This window comes from Trachypithecus francoisi, unplaced genomic scaffold, assembly GCF_009764315.1.
Source record: "Trachypithecus francoisi isolate TF-2019V2 unplaced genomic scaffold, Tfra_2.0 Lachesis_group13, whole genome shotgun sequence".
In the NCBI taxonomy this organism is placed as follows: Eukaryota; Metazoa; Chordata; class Mammalia; order Primates; family Cercopithecidae; genus Trachypithecus; species Trachypithecus francoisi.
The window spans coordinates 64,404,512-64,425,721 of NW_022681458.1; the positions used below are offsets into that span (position 1 = coordinate 64,404,512).

Consider the following 21,210-nt stretch of genomic DNA (forward strand, 5'->3'; position numbering starts at 1 on the left):
GGCAGAATTTAACCTCTCTTGCAGCCACTCCAGAGATTGGGCACCATTCCTCTTTCTCTCATACCCCATTCTTCCACTCTCTCCACCTCACCCACCCCAGACCTCCTGCTGTCTTATTCCTGTTCTAACATTGCTAAGTTTTGCTGAGAGAGCTTGTGAGGCCAGGGTTAGGGCACCCTGGGTCTGCTCCACAACCAGGCAACTACTGGATTACCCCAAGCGGAAACCTTGACATAGTCCTGCCATATCTGCTATATAAAATCTCTGGCACCATCTTCTGAACACAGGCCACTGCCTGCCCCACCCTCTGTAGCTGTCCTCATATCACCTTCCTGCAGCCCTCTCCTCAGAGGGCTCTAGTTTTTTTCCTCTATACTTTAATATTCCTCTGTATTATCTTTACAGACCTTTTTCTTCATTTTTCATCTTCAAGACCAGCCCCTCCACTGGTGCCCTAATTCTATTTCCTCCACCTCCCCACCCTCCACCCCCTACTGCAACCTGGCTCTATCAATCATGCTCCTTTGGCTTCCATTTCCAAAATCTATTTTATTCATCATGACATTTCTAGACCTAAAAACACACTTCTGCCTCCCCAGTCAAAAAGTCATCCCTACAGGCTGCCTTTTCTCCAGGTCCCATCATAGTTTTCTCCTTCCCTTCACTCCCACACTTCACTCCACACTTCCTAATTTCTTGCAAGGCAATTTCTTTCTTTTTGTATAATTTTTAATTCCATAAGTAATTATATGAATATATATTTTCTGTAACAAATCAAAACATTGCTAATAAGCCCCCAGATCTCCTTTGAGCTCAACCCCCAGTTCCCATACTGGTTGCACAGCTGTATTTTGTTATTAGTGTATTGTGTTTTTCCAGACCATTTCCAAAGCACTTACATACATATGTACCCTTAGGAAAAATACTGTTTAGTGTGTATTTTGATTGTCTATTTTAACATAAATTGTATATTTATATACCAATGTGAACCTGGTTTTCCACTCAACTACATGGTTTGGAATTCTTAACATGTTTTTACCTCATCGTCTTTTATCATTGCACAGTATTCCAAAACACAGATATAACACAGAATATTCACCCATTCGTTACTGAGGAATTAAGTCTGTACTATGTGATTTCTGCTTCTGTTGAACCACAGTCACCTTCCAAGTATTAAATGCTGCAATCTTTGTTTTCTTCAGCTTCCTGGTCTCTTTATAGCCCCTAATTGAGTTGGCCTCTCTTTTCTTAAAACCCTCTCCAGCCTTGGATTCTGCAATGCTATATATGCTTCTGGATTCTCTTTCTTTCTGACTCTTTCCTTCTTAGTCTTTTTCTAGCCCTAAACAGAACTGTCCCCCAGGGATGTATTTTTTATTCTCTTCTCTTTTTCCTCAGCATCCTTCTAGTGTCACTACTATCTCTTCTCAAATGACTCCCAGCCCTTTTCTTGGGCTTAGCCTCTCTTCTGAGCTCTTTTCCTGAAATGCCAGTTCTCATTCAGTTTCTCTGCCTAGATATTTTCCTACAGAGATTTTCAAACGTTTTTGACAAGGAACCCCGTGTGGAAGAAATATCTTATTTGGAAGCACGGTACATAAAATGGAGGTGCTCCGGGTTCTCCCCTCTCCCCTCATCTGCCCTCCCTCCCCCATTTCATGGTTACGCTCTGACCACCTTGCACCAAGGGTGGTGCTCTAAGGGAGCACCATCTGTAGAGAATTTTAAAATAGTAATAAAACCAACTAAAAGTCAGTCTGCTTTTTATTATCACCATGTGTCAGCAATTCTAAATAGTCAATGGTGAGATATACCTCCTAAGAAATGTCTTTTGTTGGTTTAAATTTGAAACAATTGCTGAGGTTACTGTTAAGATAAAAAATAATTGATATGAAAGCTTCAAATCAGCACATTTATTATTTATCCTTTATTTGCACACGTAACGTAAGTTAATTCTAAGAATGCCCAGGCATACAGCTGGCTCCTGACGTAGGTGGATGCAGCTACATACTTTCAATAGTAAGTTCCTAACTGTTCAGAACCTCTCAAACTCTCTGGCTGTCGTTTGTGTTTTCAACCTTGCAGAACTATATTCCTGCTTTTAAAGACTATATTCAGAATAAACAATGATAGCACAGTGATGGTAAATATGAAGACACATAACTTGAGATACTTTCATTCTGTCATTTTATGTGATCATTCATGGGTTTTATTCATGTTTAAAATTTAAAACAGTGAAAGGAAGTGCAAACTGCAAAGTGTCATATTTTTGTTTGGCAAGTACAAATTTCAGTCTATACACAAAATCTTTTTACTCAATTTGAATACATCTTTAACATTAAAATTTGTTCATTTTAAATTGTTTTACAACTACAGAACAAATCAAGAAGATAATGATTGTCACAAGATGATTATTGAAATAATTTTGACATATAGAGGAGAGGTATGTTAACTCACTGTAAATTGAACTAGAATTACAGGGACCTCAGTCTAAAACAGTTGGTAGAAACTCTCTCCCTGGTCTCTTACTCTCAAAAAGATCTTTCACTTCTTGAAGAGCCTTAATCTAAAAAATAAGATAGAACTGCTCATTTGTTCTCTTCAGTTCTTCCTTTGCAATCTTCCATCCCTGTATCTCCTGCAATCTTCCTTCCCACTCTCCCTTCCTTGTTTTAGGCTTTTGTCAATTTATGTCTCCAATGAGTCTCCTTCCTTCCACCCTCTCCTTCTTCAAACCATCCTCACATCCACCACCTAAAGTGTCCTCCCTAAAGGTCTATCCAGGTCCCTTGTGAGTCCCCAGCCTTAGCTGACTCTCCAGTGCCAGATGGACAAAGGTTGCAGCCACTCCACCCGCCCTACCTCTCAGCCTCTCCTGTATCCCTTCTCTGTGTGGACTTCCTGCTCCCCTGTATTCATTGAAGTAGAGATTCTTCTGTCAGACAAAGGATTCCAATCCTAGCTTTGACACTTCCTAACTGTACAACCTTGGGCAAGTTACCTAACCTTTCTGAACCTTATTTTTTTTATCTGTAAATAAGAGATAATAGTATTGTTACCACATATAGAGACTGAGTCAATCACCCTGTGCAGGCTTCCCAATAAGTGGTAGCTATTAGAATTATCATCTGAGCACCTAGCAGATATTCAATAAACTTGTTGATCAACTGATATGCATTTGAGGAGTAAGTTTCAAATTACCAATTGAACAGAACCTAAGTAATTATCCACATTATGATACAAATAGGCAACTTCACAGAGATTATTTGCTGTGCAGGAGAGATGCTGAGAAATCCAATGCTTTAGCCAGTCTTGTCCCCCTCCAGTACTGACAGCATCCATGTGTAGCAAGAGGGCATCTGGTAGCTTTGTGATAGGCACAGAATCCTGAATCCTTTACTCACCTTGGGAAGGTAAAATGACTTAATCTCTGCGTGCTTCTGTTTACTTATCTGTAAAATAAGGATAATAGCAACTACCTCTGGGGTGGTAATGACAATTCATTTAGTTAGTAGTTTAGTTAGCAGTTGGTTAGTAAAGCACTTAGTACAGAGGCAGACACACAGTAAGCTGTGTAGAAATGCCCAATACAGGAGGTCAAAAATGAATAGGCTGATGTGTCTCCCTTTGCATAGTGCTTAACACAGGGATGTTTGGAATTAGAGGTTTCATCAGTGCTGCTTGGGTCGAGAGGGCTGCTGATGCCGGTGCCGCCTGGTTGTGACTTGAATGACCTATTGTTATGTGTGACTCTGCCTTGTCCCCTGGAGGGGTTTCCTGTGGGGGATCCCCCTGCCATCTAAGCATGCTCTGCCATCTGGGCAGCAGACCTGTTTCCAAGGCATTAGATCTGGCAGGGTATGAAATGTTAACACCCGACATCAGGACAGCCCTCTGACCTTTGGCTGCATACCCCTTTCTTCCAAAAGCAGTTAGCCAAGATGTGGTTCCCCAGCTCAAATCCTATATTACTTTTCATCACATTCTGCTGGTTTTCAGCACCAAGAAAGTAGATTTGGGACAGAGTGTGACTTATTTTTCCTCCTCCCACCACATTAAATTATATATAAGCACCAGAGCTATCTACAATTTGAATTGTTCCCTGTGTTTCCATGGTTCAGTGTGAATTATAGTTAATCCTGCCCCTCAGAACCCTGATTCAGACCATTCCTGTGCTTTCTTATGTGCCCAAATTAATGAAAGCTGGAGCTGAGTATGTTTCTTCTTCATAATGCTTGTAAACCATGGTTGGAGCCAGGTAGTAAACTGGAGTGAAACGATATGGCTCTTGCCCATAAATCTTAGCTCTGTAGAGCAGATGAAAATGAAGGAGCCCCTTATGTGGCATGTGCCTTGCCTCTTTGGTGTGAGTTTTCTTTCGTTCCCATCAATCAATGATAAGTTGGTAAGTGGTTTCATCAGCCATGTATATAGTGTTATATACTGATTCTCTTGCTTATAGTTTAAAGAAAACGAACAACATTGTCCATTATAAATTATTTTAAGCAGAGCTTGCTTAGCTCAGGTGTAGAGAAAGTAGTGCTTTGCTTTCCTTGATTTGCTACAGACAAAACAAAAGGGCCACCGGAGGATGTGTGAGAGCTTTGTCTTCCTAAGCAGCGTGGCCACATGATGGAGATGCTGAACACAGGGACTATAAACAGTGCTGCCCCTTGTTGAAGAAAGGAAGATGTGAGCTGGCCTCGTTTCCATTTTATTTTATTTATTTATGTATCTAGGATGGGTTTGTTTAGGAATGCAACAAAAGATTATTCAGGCTGTTTTGTTTGGTTCTGTTTTTCAGATCAATGTTAATGACAGCCTGTGACCTTGGAGCCGTGACCAAACCGTGGGAGATCTCGAGACAGGCAAGTGGTGATTAATGGCAGCGCTCAGCAGAGGAGGGACTGGGGGGGTAAGGGGGACACAATATTCCCAGAGCCCAGACTACCAGGCACGGAAACCCTAGTCAATTTGCATCAGTATTAACATGGTGTAAAAAATAGCAGGAGGCCTAGGCACGACATAGTTTACTGCACAGCCTTTTTTTTTTTTTATCGTGCTTTCACCAAGCAATAATATTTCCGACTCTGTAAGATATTTTTCATGTGCTAAATCTGAATAATACATTGACCATTAAGGCAAGAGTTTCAAAGATAGGATTTTTGGCAAGATAATCATGTCTTAGCACAAGGTCTTGTTTTTTTATATCTGAAAATAAAAGGAGGCAAAAAGGAAATTATGTTTTTCTTTTTAAATATTATTTAGATATCAGAAAGCTCTGTGGTCAAAATATGCAGTATCCAATTTAATTTGCAGAAAAACAAACCATGCTTTTACCACCTATCTGATTTCTCTGCCACAAAGCATTAGTTCTATAAGAACAGTTTTCAATTTAAGTAACTACCCAACTTAAGATTGTGGATTGCTGATAGTATTTAGAGGTTAATCATTATGTACGTTTTATTATGCACCTACTGTGTGGGATCGAAAACAGTAACTTGGCATCTAAAGACTTGACATTGGCCGGGCGCGGTGGCTCAAGCCTGTAATCCCAGCACTTTGGGAGGCCGAGACAGGCGGATCATGAGGTCAGGAGATCAAGACCATCCTGGCTAACACGGTGAAACCCCGTCTCTACTAAAAAAATACCAAAAATTAGCCGGGCGAGGTGGCGGGCGCCTGTAGTCCCAGCTACTCGGGGAGGCTGAGGCGAGAGAATGGTGTAAACCCGGGAAGCGGAGCTTGCAGTGAGCTGAGATCCGGCCACTGCACTCCAGCCTGGGCGACACAGCGAGACTCTGTCTCAAAAAAAAAAAAAAAAAAAAAAAAGACTTGACATTTTAAGGAAAATAAGATACATTTCCATATCAATAAATAACTAATATCTATTGATTGTTTTATGTATATTATCTCATTTAATCCTTAAAATTGTACTCAGCTGAATAATGGCCACCCAAAGGTATCAGGTCCTAATCCCTGGAACCTGTAAACATTACCTTCAAAAGAAAGAGTATCCTTGCAAATATGAATCTCAACTGCAGACTGATCTTGGATTATCCAGGTGTGCCCTAAATCCAATAACAAGTGTCCTTATAAGAGGGAGCAGGGGAAAATTACACACTCAGAAGAGAAAGCAATGTGAAAACAAGGCAGAGATTGCAGTGATGCAGCCATGAGCAAAGGAAAACTGCAAGAGGCAAGGAACGGATTCTCTCCAAGAGCCTCCAGAGGGAGCACATCCCTGCTGACACCTCGATTTCTGCCCGGTGAACTGATGTAGAACTCCCGGCCTCCAGAACTATGAGTGAATACACTCCTGTCGTTTTGGCCACTAACTTTGTGGTAATTTACAGCAGCCTTAGGAAACTAATATAGTTATTATCCCCATTTCACAAATGGGAAAAATGAGACTTAGAAAGGATAAGCAGCCTGAGTTTATACAGCTTGTAGGTGGTGGAGCTAGGTATAGATTCTAGCAGGTTAGGCTCCAAAGCTTTCATTCTTAGCAGTGTTTTATGGTTTCCTTCACAGGATGCATCAGTCAGCATTTTTAAATGATGCAAGTGTATCCACAGAATAGGCTATGTTACCATTTTACCCAAAATCTCAGTGGCTTTAAACAACAAATTGCTCACGAACATGGGCACCTAAGGTTGGCAGGTGCCACTTTGTCCTTATTCTGTACTGGGGCTGAAGGAACAGCCACTACCTAGATCACTCTGATAGAGGCCCTGGAAGGTCTTGCACTGGCAATTAAATGCTCCCCGCAACAATTCATCAGCCAGAACTTGTCACATGACCCCACCCAACCAGGAATTACCATCCTTCTATTTGCTCAGAAAGGAGAAAGCCAGAAATAGTGAGCATGTGACTACCAGAGTTTGCCCTTCTCATCACCAAAACTGTGATTCATTCTCCCTCCAGCAGACAAAATATACCCATCCTTCCTCCAAGAAAGATAACCCAAATGTCCCATCAGTCATGGCATCAAGCTCTTAAGTCCAGGATCTCTGGGCGATATATGCTAGTCTCTACAAAAGATCTAGATGCAGATTAAAGACCTACACACACCCAAAATACTGCATCAACATACACCGAAAAGACAAAATATCCATTATAACACTCCCATTCAGAAAGGGAAGAGATGAGTGATATTCATCGCAATGTGGAGTGGTGAGTGGTCCATGGCAACTCCAGAATCCCGCTGGGTACTCACTGTGAGGGTGCCCTACCATGCAGGGGACCCTGATTCTCTGGGAGATGCTCTCCAGTTCCTTTTTCCCTCGACCTTTCAATCCTCCCCGGGAAATTATTCCTTTCCCATCACCCTTCTTAGCTTTATCTGGAGGTCAAAACTGCCTTCTTCTCACCTAAAGAAGGTTGAAGTTCCAACACCTGTTTTGTGTAATCATGGGCTTAGGGTTTCTTTAGCACTAGAACTCTCTTGTACGTTTAGTCAGCTTTTTATGTCTTTGATTCTAGTCCTTTCCATTTGCCCATACCACATCCACATTCCATATAAACATCCCAGATTTTCTGTATTTATTTGTTTCTTTACATTTAGGAATAAAGAAATATGGCAAATATATGTATTTATTTCTGACTTAATTCCTAGTGCCTTGGGCCTAACAGCCTTCAGTGAGAGAACCGTATAGGTCAATCATTTCATTGTGCCATTTTTGTCCAGTTAAAAGGATATGCTGCAAACTACCTAATTCCTTCAGAATGTAACCCTAGGTGTGTTGGCAATACCTTTGATTTGATTCTTGTTACAAAGCGGAGTCTTAATCAAACTTCATCAAAGCGTATCACAATTTTCATTGTCACGGTTTGGAACTGAGAAGTAATCTTGTCTTCCATCCCTGCAAGTCCCTGCATTTGTGACTGTCTCTATTCCCCTTCACTCCTGGTTATAAGCCTGTTCCTCCTTTTCTCAACGCACTTCCTGTAATTCCTAGCAAAACAGTCAATGGCAACCATCACATTTTACCAACATTTTGTTTTCTAATCTCATCTCCCAAGACTGTAGGTTTATTCAGAACATTGTTAGCTTTTAGTTATAATTGTACGAATGATTTTGCCGTGGATTCTCATCCTTATAGCCTCCTCATTATCTTGATACCTGGCCCCCAAGCTGATGACACATGTTTTAGGGTCTTTTTCTCTCTTTCTCTTCTTTTCTCTTTTAATAGCAACACCTCACTTCCGTACCAATGTTTGTATTAGTCAAGGATAGGCTAGGCCTTGGTTCAGTAACAAATACATTCTGAAATTTCAGTCGTTCAACACAAATAAAGGCTTATTTCTTGCTCACACTGTCCAATGTAGATCAGGCAGTTTTCCTATAGAGTATTCCACCAATTGTGCTTTGGTTTAAATTTCAGTGTGACATATTTGAAGTTACAAAAAGTCACAGAAAGCAGGATAATTGTGAAGAATTTGTGTGGTTGACTAGCTTCTTTCCGCATCTCTGCCCACTGTTCATCTTACCCCCTCCCCTTTCCCATATGGGAAGGTCTCCCTTCTGGGAGAGTTGGTGAGTAGACTGCAGGGAAGAGGTAGGAGGCTCTTCCAGGTATTGGGGAAAAGTGTAGTACTCGGGGAGCCTCCTGTAATAGGGATGGAAGGAGGTGGAGAGTGTGAGGAAGTTAGAAGGACTGAGAGAAAACTAGAGAAGACCAGAAAGGGAATGGGGTGAGGTATGATGTGCCAGCACCTTCAGAAACCCCAGTGAAAAGCATGTCAAGAACTCAAGGAGCAGTAGCCCCAGGGGACAGGAAAGTGACAGGGCAAAGTACTTGCAAGGAAAAAAATTTCTGCCTTGATATTTTAGGCCAACTTGGGAGGCCCAATAGCTGCTTGTAGGTGGTCTTCTCAGTCGCTAGTGTAAATATTATTTTATTTTCTGGATGTGAGCTTCTGTTGAAAAGTGCAGAAACGTAAGAGTTCAGGGAAATAAAACACAAAACCATCTATTTCCTAATGTTTCTATCAGAAAGCTTGTTGCAGTTCTAAGCTAGCAATCTCATTCTTGTTTGTCTCCAAATTGATGGGTTAAAATTTTTTTTTTTTTAATGCTCACTTCAAAATTTTAGGAAACATTTGGAGAAAACAATAGGCCTTTCTTTAAAAAATATTTCTCTAACTTCCTGGATGTTGATTTTTAAAAATTCCCTTTCAAAATGTTTTCTGCTGGGGTTTATTCTACTTTCCCTTCCTGCAAACAAGACTAAGCATGTGGGTTTCCCCAGTGATTCCCCCAAGGCCTGATTAGCATCTCAATTTCCTTCTTTAATAAAAAATTCAATCAGGAACCACTTAATGTTCCTGATTGGGTTTTTAAGTACAAACAAAGCAGTTGTGCAAGTTAAGCTGTGAAAGGAGCACAGGGGAGATACCAACAACTAGTTGAGAAAGAGCAAGGACAGAATTTTGTTTTAATTTCTTTTCTTTTCAGGGGCTACAGACCTATGCGGGACTCCCACCTTGAGGTGCCTGATGTGCACATTTACATTCTTTAATGCAAAAGACCTAGCTTAGAGCAATCTGAGGGAGAGTTCTGGGAACTGAATAAATAAGGTCATACCCTTAGGGGACCATTTCCTCTTCAAAGGAAGGCCAGAGAAAGAAGAGAGAAGCCTGGTGTGCTGAAATGCAGGGTAGCAGGAGAGACTGGAGAGGAGACAAGTGAACTGAGTCCTAGAAAACAGGCACATATACAAGAGATTGGGGTGAAGGGGATTTTTCAGTCAGTTCCAACTAGTTTTCTTGTGGTTAAATTATTGAAAAGGGCCCATGTTTCTTAATAGAAATATTATAAATCTGAAGTTACTGGATATTTGATTTCTTTATATGTGACTGCACACACGCTACTCTCAGATATGTGTGTGTGTGTGTGTGTGTGTGAGTTTAGTGTTGTGTTTCAGTTTTATCTATAATCTGTGACTAACCAAATCTTTTGAGAGATCAACGGAGTTATCTTGATACTATGCACTTGACCAAAATTAAATTGTCTCATCTTTGCCAGATTTAAGAACCTTATCTTCATAAGAACCTGGAATAGAGAAAAATTTGTTTGGTATCCATGTCCTCTTGCCATGAAGTTGTCTGGGATTTATTCTACTCTTCCAATATTTTTTAAATCCAGCTAGTTCATCTCAGAAATTTCCTAGATGCACACCATAGTAGCATTGAAAATAGCCATTCAACATTTAATCTGTTATATCAATTTGCTTCTCACAAGCTATCCTGAGAAGTGAAGGTGTGGAAAAGAAAAAAAAAAAAAAGAAATCTGTTTAGCTTGGCAATAATCAGTAGCTGCTGACCATCCAAGCTAATGGATTAAAAGCAGAAAAATATACGTCTCTGTTTAAGGTTTAAGGTAGAACAAACGTCCCATTGTCCTTGTACCAACTAGAGCCTACCATAAATTAACACTTTTAGTGTGTAGATCCAGACAGCCTGAAGACCAAGTCACGCTCTTCAAACTATACCGTGACCTACTGTAAAAGTCTGCTATTAACAGTGAATCTAGCATTAGTCCTGCCTCTTGATTGATTGCAACAGTAGGAAGCAGAGGATGTGCCCTGGGGTTATCCCTCCCAGAGTGCATACAAATATTGGTAGGGAGGGAGTTGAGGAGTTTTCGTGTGGCAGGATGAAGCTGGGCTAATATAAAAGTATGCAACAAAACAAAGATTCTACATAGAAACAATAAAAAGTTGGCTAAACTATCATTACATAATATAATAATAATTACACATTATTATTAAATGAATATTTGCTTCACTTTTCTGTATAAGAACTTTTCCTGCTTTGAAGCTGGCAACCTGTTGCCTCATCCCAAATATGGAAGCTGTATAGTGGGAGATTGCCTGTTGGCATGCATCTAAAATTACATTGCACAAGTTCTCCTGATTAAATGAATGAAATTGATTTCCAACATGAAAGGTTAATATACTTATTTCCTCATAAGCTTTTTAAATGATTGTCTGTGTTGATGAGGATCATCAAATACATAAGCAAGAAAGAACTTCCGAGTCTCGTGATAAACTACACATAACCATGAATTGAAATATTTATATGTTTCAGGTGGCAGAACTTGTAACCAGTGAGTTCTTCGAACAAGGAGATCGGGAGAGATTAGAGCTCAAACTCACTCCTTCGGTGAGTGCATCCTTTAATTATCACATATTTACCCTTTTGAATGACATTTTCAAAAACAACTCCAAATTACAAGTTGGAAATGGGAAAGACTGAAAATGGGTTTAAGGAGGCACTCCTGAAAGTTTAAAACATTAATTAAACTTAAATGCTAAACACTCTTATTCCCAAGTCTCTGATTGAGTGGTGAGCTACTTACTTAACAAGCATTTCCTGCGTACCCACAGTGGGACAAGTAGGCACGAGGGAAGATGAGCAAAGTGGAATTTGAATAATTCAAAGCCCAGTGCTGGCATTTCATGTATGCCTACTTTAGAATAGAAACACTGTGCAGCAAAAATTAAAGGCAGGCTGTCTAGCTTTGAGAAGCTAGATTTTATTTTCCAATTTCCAACTTTCAAAATCCCAAAACAAACCATTTCAAATCTCTGTTTCTTTTCTTTGTCTGTAAAATGAAAAAGTTTCACCTGTGGAACTAGGTTCTGGTGACTGGAACGCTATTTATATTGGACTCACCTGCTCAGTTATTACTTAAGAATGTTTACTGTAGGCTCAAGGTGATGCTGTTTTTAAGCATAAGGATACAGAAGACATAACTGCCTCAGTCACCACCTCAAGAGGGGCAGCCTCTTTATTACTAACCAATGATTAGCTAAAAACATAAAACCCAATGACTCTGAGAGTGGTGCAAAGCATTTTAAAGCCTGGCATAGCGCAGTAGATTCAGTGATACTCAAGGCATGTATCAATTGTCAAGAATGTCTGTTTATGAGAACCCAAATTAACTGAACTTGAACATTTGGAGGTATTTATAAGGTCTTCAAGTTTTAAGACATCCTTCTTTGCTGACATTTAAAAACAAGGAAAAGCAAGAGAACTAGTTCCTAGTTTGAATAGTTTCACCTGCTTGAAGTAAGAACGCAGTCTTGCTAATTTTGACTATTCTTAATCAGTTGCTTATGTACAAAAGGTCAGGAGCTACATAAGTTGAAACACATACCAATTATTTTGGTTTTCAAAGCAACATTGACTTAGTTTGTCAAAACATCCCTTTTTTGGTGGTGTCACCAAATTTGGTTATAAAAATAAAAATATTAGCTTGAGATACATACAGTTAATGTATAAAACCTAGTATGACCCAAATTCTCTCATCTCTACTTTCAAATAAAAGCTTTTCCCCCTTTAAAAACTGTTTCAGAGGCATACTCTGAAGAGTTTACAATGCAGCAATTCCACAGGTCTTTTAATTAAATGAAAAAATATGAGTAAATTGCCAGCACTGGTGAGCTGGCAGGTGCAGTAGTGCAGCACTAAGGAGCCTTTATCTGTAGGCTCAGGTAAGGCATTTTCTGCAGACATAAATGAAATTAATTTTGTGGTAGAAACATAGCTCTAAATGCTTCTGTCTTCTCACAAAGACTATGGAGCACCACTGATGATCGTCTCATCAGGGGAGGCCTGGCTGATGTGGCAGGGTTAGCCCTCAGTTCTTTTCCAGAAATATCTGTAAATGCATGCACCCAGAGCTGACACCTGCTGTGCCCATTATCCCTTGATATTTAGGAAGAAAACTGTCCTGGAGCCCTCTCAGGTATCATGGTCCCAGGCATCATGGGAGTCACTTCATGAAGACAAAGGCTAATGTGGCCCACAGCCAGAGGGTCAGGATTGGAAGCAGTGAGTCAGTTAGGAAAGCCTGCCTGAGTGCCTCCATGTGTTGGGCATGAAGCAAGGCACTGTGTATCCAGCAATGAGTAAGACACCATCTTCCCTGCCCTCAAGGATCTTGTCAACTGGTGGGAAATACAGACATGAAATAATTCCTAATACTAATTTTATGAGATGCAAAATGCTGTGAAGCACAGGACTGTGTGGGGCCTCACACTCGTTTTTTTTTTGTTTTTTTTTTTTTTCTCATCAAGCATTGATTAAGAAGTGACTAGTACAAAAATAAACCCCTTAAAATTATGGTCAACTGATCTTGAACATGGGTGCCAAGATAACGTCTTTTCAACAATGGTTCAAGGACAACTGCATATCCACAGGCAAAAGAATGAAGTTGGTTCCCTACCTCTCAGCATACCCTGAAATAAACTCAAAATGGATCATACATCTAAATGTAAGGGCTAAAACTATAAAACTCTTAGAAGAAAATATAAGTACAAATCTTCCAGACTGGGGTTAACCATGGTGTCTTAAATATGAAACCAAAAGCACAGGAGACAAAAGACAAAATGACCCAGAGATGTTGGTCCAGAGATGTTGATTTGAACTTCATTAAAATTAAATTGAACAGCCAGGTGCAGTGGGCTCACGCCTTTAATGCCAGCGCTTTGGGATGCTGAGGTGGGCTGATCACTTGGGGTCAGGAGTTCGAGACCAGCCTGGCCAACATGGTGAAACTTCGACTCTACTAAAAATACAAAAATTAGCCAGGTGTGGTGGCGAGCACCTGTAATCCCAGCTACTCAGGAAGATGAGGCAGGAGAACAATTTGAACCTAGGAGGCAGAGGTTGCAGTGAGCCCAGATTGCACCATTGCACTCCAGCCTGGGTGACAGAGTGAGACTCTGTCTCAAAAAAAAAAAAGAAATCAAATTGAACTTTATCAAAATTAAAAACTTTCATGGATGAAAGGACACTATCAAGAAAGTAAATTTTCCCATATTATGGGAAAATATTTGCAAATCATACAAAGACAACTCAATTTAAAAGATAGGCAAAGGATCTGAACAGACATATCTCCAAAGAAAATATGTAAATGGCCACAAAGCACATGAAAAGATGTTCAAAATCATTAGTTATCAGGAAAATACAAACTGAAACCACAATGAGATACCACTTCACAGCCACTAAGATGGCTATAGCAAAAAAGACAGACAATAACAAGCTTTGGGTGAGACCATGGAAAAATTGGAACCCCATACATTGTTAGCAGGAATGCAAAATTATGCAGCTGCTTTGAAAAACAGTTTGTCAATTCCTCAAAAAGTTAAACAGAGTTACCATATGCCTAGAAATTCTACCTCTAGGTATATCCCCAAGAGAAATGAAAACATACATCCACATAAAAAGTTGTATGTGAATGTTCACAGGTATTATTCATAATATCCTGGAAGCAACTCAAATGTCAATCGACTGATGAACAAATAAATAAAACATCTATACAATGAAATATTATTCGGCAATAAAAATGAATGAAATGCTGATGCATGCTACATGGGTAAACCTTGAAAACAGTGCAAGGGGCCAAGTCACAAAAGACCACATATCATAAGATTTCATTCATATGAAATGTGCAGGATAAGCAAATCCATCAATAGGGAAAATAGATTAGTGGTTGCCTAAGGCCGGGAGTATGGGAAAAAATGAGAATGACTGCTAATGGTATGGGGTTTCTTTGAGGATGATAATAATGTCCTATAATTGTAGTGATAGTTGCTTAACTTTGTAAATATACTAAAAACCACTGCATTTTTTTTAAAAAGTAACTTTATGATATCCACTAGAAATTGAATAATTAAATATGAAAATTTTATATAGCAAAGAGAACTATAGAGAAAATAACACCTAATTTTTTTTTTTTTTTTTTGAGATGGAGTCTTGCTCTGTTGCCCAGGCTGGAGTGCAGTGGCACAGTTTTGGCTCACTGAAACCTCTGCCTCTTGGGTTCAAGTTATTCTCCTGCCTTAGCCTTCCAGGTAGCTGAGATCATAGGCGCCCATCACCACGCCCAGCTAATTTTTTGCATTTTTAGTAGAAACAGGGTTTCGCCATGTTGGTTGGTCTCAAACTCCTGATCTCAAGTGATCCTCCTGCCTTGGCTTCAAAAAGTGCTGGAATTACAGGCATGAACCACCACACCCAGCCCAGAATAATATTTTTTAAAGAAATATTTTGTTTATTTATTTATTTATTTATTTTTATTTTATTTTATTTGAGACAGAGTCTCATTCTGTCACCCAGGTTGAAATGCAACGACACAATCATAGCTCAATACAGCCTCAACCTCTTGGGCTTAAGCAATCCTTTCACCTCAGCCTCCTGAGTCACTGAGACTACAAGTGTGTGCCACCACAGTTGGCTAACTTTTTTTTTTGGTAGGGACAGGGGCCTCACTCTGTTGTCCAGGCTAGTCTTGAACTCTTGGGCTCAAGTGATCCTCCCACCTCAACCTCTCAAAGTGCTAGGATTACATGCATGAGCCACCACACGCACCCAGCTCTAAAGAGACATTTTGGATCAAGACTCATATTATTCACAAGAGCTATCCCTCTCTCCAGCACATTTTCACAATTTTCTCTAAATTCCAGTCTTCTTTCCTGCTATTTCCCATCTCCCATTGCAAGACAAGGATGAGAAGAGCCTGTGGGTATCAGTGACCTTCTCCCCAATTTGGAGATATTTTCCTCAGATTTGGCAGCTAGTGATTTCTGCCCCACCCACTCCCACTCTTGTTCACACATCTGAAGGATGCAGGATTTTTCCAACACCTCTGGATGAAGGGGATTGCTTGGCTCTGCCCTCATGGCCTATAAGGACACCAAAATGATGTGAATGGCACGGTTTATGTAGAGGAAAGATAAAACTTACTGTATAACATTAAGGGAAGGCAAGTTATAACTAGATAGCCCAGTCTTCTAGGTAAGTAAGGGCACAAGGGAGCTTCTCAGGCCTGGGCCTGACTCCTTAAGAACAAAGGGAGAGACAATCTCACTGGCACAGAATTGGCAGTGTTTGTTCAGTGAATTAATTTTAACACTAAAATTCCAATTGATTGTTTCCCTTAAGTCTGCCCAACAGAAAAATGTCATTTATTTCTCTCAAAAATATACCTAAATTATCTCAAACATTATAACATCATAAAGCTTAAGGGCTGGGAATGAAGAGATAATGCGTACCATCCACCATCATCCACACAATGATAGATAAATATTTAAAAATTTATTAATGACAGACTCTTATTGAAAAACATATGTAATTGCCAAATCAACCCCTCACCCTGAAAAAGTAGTATAAATGGTTTCTATTTACAATAACATTGCTTTTAAGGATATTTTCCAATCTGTCCCATTCCATCCCAACCTCTCACTATAGAAATAAAAGCCTGCATTATTTTTGTGGCAGTAAAACATATTCCTTTCCCCTTGACCTGTACCCAATTCGCAGTGACCTGATGACTTGATTTAGTAGCAGTTGCTTATATTTGAAGACGGGTTTTTGCCCCAAGAAGTTGCACGCTAGAAAGTTCAGGTAAATTTGCTTACAAATCTCATAAAAAGAGGTAAAAACATTTCATTTCTCATCATGATAAAGGAAAAGAAAGTATGTGTAAAGATTGATTGTGATTTGTGAAGGGTTCAGTTTGTAAAAAATGGATCACTCTAGCAAAGTGTTTGACAAAGCACCCTGTAAAATACTTCGGTGTAGTAAAGCAAGGTTCTTCCCCCACCCCCCTGATTCTAGGCAATTTTTGATCGGAACCGGAAAGATGAACTGCCTCGGTTGCAACTGGAGTGGATTGATAGCATCTGCATGCCTTTGTATCAGGTACTTTGATTTGGGAGGGCCTACATGTTCTGACTGAGTCAGAAAAGGAAAAGTGTGTGCTTCTCAAAAGCACTCATTTTGGGAGACATTTCCAGGGTATGTACATTGCTGAGAGATCTGGCTGCAGTTTGTCTTTTTTGAACTTCTGACTGTCCCCTGGCTGGGAAGAGTTGGTTCTAAGAGGCTGCAGACCTGCATTCTCCACCTTCTAGGACATAATCTCCATGAGCCTCCACTCCCTCATCTGTAAACCAGGGATAATAATATTTTATTTACTATCTCTCAAACTGTGTCCCATAGAACATGAACATCCAGCCATCATCTAATAACTATCTGTTCAACAAAAGCTCACAGGCCCAAGAAACATGTTTAAACTTGATCAACTCAATTTCTCAAACATATTTGACCATGGAATTTTTTTTTTTACAAATTTTCTTTATTAATATCATGTGAGAATAACGATTCCAGGAAACTTGGTGTTCTGCTCTGACCCCACGGTCTGAGCGGGGGGGTTTTGTGACACACCTTCCAGCTTCAAAATCTGCCTGTCTCTGAGATGCATGCGGCAAATCCTAACCAGTGAATTTTGAGCGAGATGCACTAAGGACTCCAGCTTTGCTACTTGGTGTGTAGGCCTCTCCTTCTGAAAGGAGAAAAGTGTCGCTTTGAATGGTTCACACTCTACGTTTTAAGTACGGATCAGGGCTGGCGTCAGTTAACACTAAGTTTAGTGTACACTGGCTTTTAATTCTACTTCTAAGCATTTGCTTTCATTTGTAAAAACCCGGCAAGTTCTTTACCCCCAACCTAGCTCAATCAGACTGAGCTGCTTTTCTAACTTCAAAGTGAGAAACATGCAGGGAAAGCAAAAGCTCTTTAGTTCCTCACCCTATGTAACCCTATTAAAAACACAGTATTGTTTTTTAAGGACCTCACAACCATCAAGTTCAAGATCATCTACCACTTCGTTTTCAGCACTTTTAGGAACTGCTGAGCCCTATCACAGAACCCTGAAAACAAACAAACAAACAAACTTAGAATACTGTCTTGAAGATGGATATGTAATTTTTAATAACTATAACAAAAATAAATTCATTTTTGTTGTATATTAGTCATTAAATACATGATACCATAAAATCAGGTAAAGTTTTAAAATAATCTACAATCGCTTATTTTAGTTAAAAAAGGAACATAATGTTCTTTTATTTAATAATGAAAGATTGGGCAAACAAAATAGAAAATGATGTATACTTTATTTTAAGGGGATCCTCAACTCTCTTTTCTTCCTGTTGGCTCCTCCCATCCTCAGTGTCTCTGAATAAGCAGGCCCCCATATGCAAAGCCCAACAACTTTTGGGTCACTTATATCTTGCTTTGTGAAACTGACCTGGACTATACATGTTGAGTTACTTTTTAATGTTATTCAGTTTTGTGTCCACACTTAGGCAATAAATGGAATGAAGAAATTATTCGTGCAATTACTATATTCCTTTCACTTTGGGTAAAGCTTAGGAGGATGAAGACATGTATTGGGGTGGGAAGCTGATTAAGTTTTGGTACTAGTTTGCAAAGCTATTTTGGAGTGAACTGAAAGTCTACACGCTCTTCCTATGTGATTGGTTATAGGAAAGGCTGTAAAGGATCCTCATATGGTTTTCCATGTTAATCTGCTTTATTACTGATTCACAATCCTTTAGGGCTTATCTTATGCTTCCTATTAAATGCTTTGAAATCTTTAGGTTACAAAGGAAGTTATTTGAATTTAAGTGGAAATAGCAGTTTCTAGAATTTAGGGAGTAATATTATCCCTTCACATTATATATCATCCTGATTTTTCACATCTGTTTTACTTTACTACTTATCTGTGGGTTAGATACCGCTGCTATTTTCAGCTGCAGGAAATTAACACATAGAAAGATTAAGTGATGGTCCCACCAAATGACAGTTGTGTCCTGCTCACCCCGACCTTTGTTTTGGTGTAGTGACCTTTCTACTGCCCTTCTTCATCTCTGATGGAAATTTCTTGCACCATTTTTTATTATTTAACTAACTGGGGAGAGATGTGTCATGCTGAAAGGGAATGTGGAAGGAGCTGTTTACAGAAGCTCATATTCATACTTGCTGCTGTATTTTTTCATTTAACAGGGGATGAAAATCTTGCTCTTTTTGATTCCTTATTATCACTAAGTAAAAAAGGATCTCATTATTTCATTTGTAAGTTTTAAATACAAGGCTTTGAAACCAATCATTTTAAGAGCCCTCAAACTGAAACTTTGTAGGGTGAGTTTAAGTATCCTCTCTGAGGGTCCTATTTTATTTCATCTTATGCAGTGTTCTCCCTTCCCTCCACTATTTAACTGGATAATCTCACATTAACTGTTGGTGCTTCTGAACTGAAATCGAATCAGTCAGTGGGCAGGAATCACCATTAGTGGGAAGACACAACACTTTGAGGAAGTGACAAGCCAAGAAGCTCACTGATGTGACACCATTCACTGAGATAACTCAGTGAAAGTCAAGTTTGGGGTTTTGAACATAAAAATGCAATAATAAGGAGTCTGAGAGGATCGAAGACAAGTGGGAAGTGTGCAGGTGGCAGGAATCCCTGATGTGATTGGTCTGATATACAGTATCATAAGAATTCAGCTTCGCTTTACCACGTTGGTCTAGGCATATGGCAAAAGGATACCAAGGAGTACACATGAGACAAAGCATGTCCCCTCTAACAGCCAAGGCCTGACCCCAAGGTAGGCAAGGTTGGATGGCAAGAACCTTCATGTAGAGCCCAAGGCAAGCACTCTCATAGAGAGAGCTGGGATCTTCCTGCAGGTGGAGAAGTTTGGAGAGTTGGAGTCTACAGAGGGTAGGAGTTGACCCAGGGCACCCCACAGCTGGAGGCTCCTGGGAACAGCAGTGGGACAGAACAGCGAGTTTGGCAGGGGCAGGTGGCCATGCAGCTGGGCAGGAGATACACATATGGTTTGGGTACAGCTTTTTGACTTCATTGACTTTCACTGGGTAGTTCAGTTTTACTTCGTGGTTTTAAAAGGGTTGTGCTTGTCAAATATGAAATAGATAAAGCACTTTCTGCTTGTGCTCCTGTTTGCTGAGATTAGCTCTTCTCCAAGCAAAGGGTGAAGATTATCACTACTCTCAGGTGCCTGAAGGGCTACTTATTTATGTGCCTAGTTGGCAGCCCACACCAGTATATTTCGGATGCCCAGTGCATTTAAAATCAAAACTCTTTTCTCTGAGATAGCTTCCAGTTCCACTCATTTTTTTTTTTACTACATTGAGGGAAAACAATGAGGAACTCCCCCTCCTCCAAAATCTATTCACTAGGAAGTTATCTAAGTAATCTTGAGATTGACAGAAAGTGACAGACAGAAAATATATAAAAATATATAAATGAAACAGAAAAAAAAAAAAAAAACGATGTGCAGGCCCTTTTACCATATGTATTGTCAACAAGAGAGGCTGACTGGTTCTATCTCAAGTGGAGAAAGACAGCATGTCATTGTAGCATTGATTTAGCTCTCCCAACATGCCAGGTGGGTAGGACACACGCACAGAACAGTCCCAGATCGATGGATAGTTATCTAATAAGGATGTAGGCCAGGCTTCTATCCATATGTTTATATGTGAGCCTAGAGTTCTCTGGAACTTGCTGTCTTTTTAATCTTCAGACTTTTCCTTAAAGAGAGAGAGAGAGAGAAGGAGAGAGAGAGAGAGGAAAGAGAAAGAAAGAAAGAAGGAAAGAAGAAAGAAAGAAGGAAAGAAAGAAAGAAAGAAAGAAAGAAAGAAAGAAAGAAAGAAAGAAAGAAAGAAAGAAAAGAAAATGATTGTAACAGGATGAAGTCGTGATTGATGGGTGACAACCTTTTAATCACGAAGCCAAGAGTGGGCAGGGAACCATCAAAGCACATTCCCCAAGAGAAGACGCAAGCCCTGGTTAGTTAGCTGTGTCCTAGCAGGGCATCTCAAAGGAATACATTGACATCTGATTCCTATGCTTTCTGCTGTCTTTGCACCCTGCTGGGGATCCATTAGCCCTGCTGCTCAACATCTTTGGAGGAAACAAAAAAAGGAAGAAGGAAGAAAAAAAGACACAATCAAACTTTGTGTCATTACCACACCAGCCTTAGGGATAAACAGAAACCCTCATGTCACAGTATCATTTTGAGCTTTTCTCTGCAATAGCAAGCTAAGTTCTGGCTCCTTATTTTCATTCTCAACTTAACCTAATCTCAGTGTACCTAGAATGTCAGTGGTGCAGAGTCATTATAAATCTTTTGTTTGTTAAGGACTGAGGGATTTAATTTTTATTATGAATATAATCCAATTTTTAACTCATCCCAAACTGGCTTTTGATTTTGGAGTGGATATTTTCTCACAGATAATGCAAAAGTACGTAACCTGGCCAGTGTCTAGCCAGAATAAATTTTCTCTTTCCATTAAGAGTAGGAAAATTTTGATAAGAGTAGTACCTCTTTA

The 21,210-nt window shown here is 39.7% G+C and overlaps 1 protein-coding gene across 2 annotated transcripts in view; it reads left to right on the forward strand.

Moving 5' to 3' along the window:
- The window catches only part of PDE11A (phosphodiesterase 11A), a 490,924-nt gene that overhangs the window by 430,824 nt on the left and 38,890 nt on the right, over positions 1-21,210 (forward strand). For both annotated transcript variants that reach the window (XM_033231025.1, XM_033231026.1), the window contains 3 exons: positions 4,805-4,868; positions 11,095-11,169; positions 16,633-16,716. In XM_033231025.1, coding sequence (XP_033086916.1) covers positions 4,805-4,868; positions 11,095-11,169; positions 16,633-16,716 — 223 coding nt within the window. The remainder of the gene's footprint in view (positions 1-4,804; positions 4,869-11,094; positions 11,170-16,632; positions 16,717-21,210) is intronic.